Below are 3,827 nucleotides of genomic sequence, written 5' to 3'. Positions count from 1 at the left end.
CAAAATATTTATTTATATATTATTCATTGTATTTCCTTGGTGATAATGGTGCAAATGTCCAATTAAATTCATTCATATGTGTATATATTTATCTAGAGCGGCTAAAATTCAGTGTGTGTCAAAATATTGCTGTAAAAAGTAGCTAAAAAATGAATCGACTCATTCTTCCCACAAAGTCTCCTCCTTAAGATCTCTTCACTGAGGAGCTGAGCCAAAACAAATCTGGGCAACAGAATGTATTAAATATATGTAGGCCATAAAAAACCAACATCTAATCAAGTGTCACAATGTTTTTTGTAACCTGTGGTATTTTGCATAAAGCCCATGGGAACTGGCTGCATTGTGTTGTAATCCATCTATGAACTATAAGGAAGTGCTGCTTTTATTATGCTAAATAAGGCGTTTGAAAGACTCGAAGGTTGTTCCTAAAAGCAGACGGAACTTTGCTCCGCGTTAATTGCACCAGAGGTTGAAGAGAGCAACGCAAATAAAAACCTGTCACTGGCAATCCAGAAATCACTCGCAGCGCCTCTTTTAATAAACTTCTAGCCGAGGCACTCGAACGACTTGAGCCGAAGCCAGACTCGCATAAACGCAGCTGATGTCTGCGGGCTGAGAGAGGGGGAAAGAGAGGCGCCCAACCCATTTCTTTTGTGCCGAAGCGCCTGTGATTTCATTCAGCTTTTCCCGGGCTGCTACTATAATGGGCTCTTTCGCTTTGAACCGCTCTTGTATCCGCGACTCGTTTTCCGCCGGTTAAACCGGAGCCGCCTTTTTCTTTTTCTTTTTTTTTTGAGTTGGCAGCAGTTCGGGAACTGGCTGATGAAATTTCTCGCCGAGCATCTGGACGGGTCCCAATGAAAATGCACGGGAGAAACAGGTACAACCTGGTGGACGATGTGGCGGATTCGCGGGTCCCGCTTCACAACGAGGAAGCGTATCAACACGGAATACACTTCCAAGCCAAGGTGAGCCGCATCTGCTGTAAACGCAGCCGGTTATTCTGTCGAGCGGTACTTTTACGTAGTCGTGTGGCGTGTGCGTGCACGTCGAACGGGGGGACGATTGCGCGCGAGACGGTCAGAACCGCGTTTTGGGTAGCAGCGATGACATTAAGCACCAACGAATAAAAATGTCACAGAGTAGACTTAGGGGTCGACGGCGAAATTGGTGTCTTTTTGCATTTAGACACTGTCAAATTGAAATTAATTTCGGTTTCGTGTAGCAAACATATCTTTTAGGTGTCATATCAAATAAACGTAATGTATATTAGGCTAAGTTTTTTAGGGTTGCTTATTTGAGCGGTGTAGATGCATGCTTTTTTCTTCTAAAAAAACGATTTTTTAAAATAATAATACCTGAATTTATTTGTTTTTTTTTTTAGAAATGCTTTTGATGTTGGCTGTGCCGTACTGGCTTTCATCAAGCTTCTTCAAAAGCTAATAATAAATAACAAAATTCTCAAAAATCAGAATTATAGCTTTTATTCTTTTGCAATCGATACTTTTTAAGCTCTCAAAATATAAAAAGAAAGTGAAAACCTGTTCATTGTGCTCATGTGTGACGTTAAATCAATGTATTTTTGACTTTTTTTATATTGCTTGCTTATATTCATATAGCAACCAATGTCCCTTCCTGTATAAAACCGCCTGCTTAATAAATATTTAATTAGTGCCCATTAATGAAAGCCAGGACATCCCAGATAACTCCTCTGTCTATTTTTAACGCAGTCGTTTCTTGAATAAATCTACATACTCGCACACTTGCATAATTCATATTCAAAAATATTGCAGCCTGTTGTCTCGTCTATATGTCATAAATAGTGGTGTTTTCCCAGAGAGATTTTCCGTAAGCTTTTCAAATCTGCAGACAGCTAAATGCCTCGGGAAACCTAAAGCTTTGTATACCGAGCCACTCTGAAGCCTATCGCCGGGTAATTTTAGCTCCAATTTGTGATGCAGGATTATCTTCCAGGAATTTTATTGGCCAAAGCTGGAAAGCCAAGACCTAGAACCGCTCACATTCGCAGTCACACTGCAGTCTTGTCTTTCAAAGCTTAAATCAGCTGTATAAGTTGCTATTTTTGCTGAACTGTTGTCAGTAGTGCTGTCCCTCTCTGCTGGATTTAGGCTGTGGAAGCTGGAGATAAGTATTTAAGGTCAACATCTCTGTATAGCTTAAGAACAGGTCGTTACGAGCAATGAAAGAACGCTGTGTTGTTTGTAAACACTAATTAAGCGTGTTAATTGCAGCTAGCACAGATCTATTCACGTTAGAAATATGTAATGTTGTGTAAAGGGTTATCATAGATCCATTTTTGTACTTTTAGGGACTTTTTTTTACCTTTATTAGGACGTACAGTATGTTTCGTAACCATAGAAAATGTTACGATTTTGAATAATCAGCGTAATCCTTAAACTGTAGATATAACTAGATTTGACATCTCCTAAAGAAAATGGAAGTGATGTTTCGGTAAGCGAAGTCATTTCTGCCCTCATTCGTTTCCTGACACTTCTGAAGCTAATTACGATAATTACAAGATAACAAGCATCAAAGTCTAATTTTCACCACTTATTTCACTATAATTGCAGTCTTCGACGTGGCCTTGCTTAGTATTATATATATCACGGTCGCATTTTTCGCGCAACCTCACAAAGGATGCTTTTATGAAAGAAAACTGGAAATCATAAAAATTGACTTTAGCTGGGTTTTCACAGCCAGGGTCACAAAAGTGCAAAATAGTCTTTTTATCTTGACCTATTGTTGTCAGTATTGATGCATATTATTGTTTGATTTCAAGAACATTTGTCGTTTACCATTATAAAACAAGCAGCTTTTGCATGGGCATAATTTTATATGAATATAGGCCTTAAAACAAAGCATAGAGTCGCTGATTTAGAACGTTTAAGCATAAATAGAATTGGGGAAATGAGGCCGGCGGTGTCCTGCGAATGCAAAAGTAACTTGGCATTCATTAACCTAGAAAGTGTGTTTGCGTAAATGAAGCTGCCTCATTCATTTTAGACCGAGCGATTCCTCCGGTGCAGTTAATAACGGAGTTTAAACAGAACATTGAAGCATGTGTTTCTTTCGCAGTATGTTGGCAGCCTGGATGTCCCGAGACCCAACAGTCGAATGGAAATTGTCGCTGCCATGAGAAGAATCAGGGTAAGTTCTTCAGACGCTTTCACTTACAGACGCAGACTGTGCTGAGTAATCACTACTGATTGGCCCACAGCAGCTGTTTTCTCAGACACGTCTCTTTTGCGGCGTAAGACTCATTAGCTGGGGAAAAAAAACAACCTGTTCCTCTATGTTTATCACATTCTCTGCAGAGCGCGTGCTTATGGTTTAGGATGTATCCTGATGGATCCACATTGATAAAAGAGAGATCACGCACACACATACTCGCAGACAGTGGGGCACAGAAAGCCTAGTTATTTCCCATGAATGATCTCTGCGGGGTCTACAGCAAATGGAAATTGGAGATGACTGGCATTATTTTGGTTGATTGGTCAGTGTGTGCGCGCGTGTGTATCCTAGATTTCTATATGTACCTACCGTGTACTCACACAGATCCTCTCAGACTGAAGTAAATTTCCAAGATAAATTAAGTTGGATTTGTTGCTTGATCACACGGAGCAGGAATTTGTATGTGTGTGCGTGACTTGTTACCTTTAGAGATTTTGACAGGCCTGCTGGGGGATCAAAGTGCTTCAAAGTGCTTCAGCTGCAAGATTTTCATAGAGCTTTCTATCCTGTATTAGTCTCTCTTCTCTTCTCTTCTCTTCTCTATGTAAAATATATTTTGTTTAAGCCTTGAAATG

General features: G+C 40.0%; 1 protein-coding gene across 1 annotated transcript in view; it reads left to right on the top strand.

Annotated features, from left to right (window-relative positions):
- The first annotated feature begins 461 nt into the window (after nt 1-461).
- The window catches only part of LOC122347244 (carboxyl-terminal PDZ ligand of neuronal nitric oxide synthase protein-like), a 10,597-nt gene continuing 7,231 nt past the window's right edge, over nt 462-3,827 (top strand). The window contains exons 1-2 of the mRNA XM_043242414.1: nt 462-968; nt 3,097-3,168. Of these exons, the coding sequence (XP_043098349.1) occupies nt 858-968; nt 3,097-3,168 (183 nt within the window). The 5' untranslated portion in view covers nt 462-857. The remainder of the gene's footprint in view (nt 969-3,096; nt 3,169-3,827) is intronic.

Source organism: Puntigrus tetrazona, chromosome 6 (assembly GCF_018831695.1).
Source record: "Puntigrus tetrazona isolate hp1 chromosome 6, ASM1883169v1, whole genome shotgun sequence".
Classification (NCBI taxonomy): Eukaryota; Metazoa; Chordata; class Actinopteri; order Cypriniformes; family Cyprinidae; genus Puntigrus; species Puntigrus tetrazona.
Note: the sequence above shows the minus strand (reverse complement) of the source record. Positions and strands in the feature narration are given on the sequence as shown.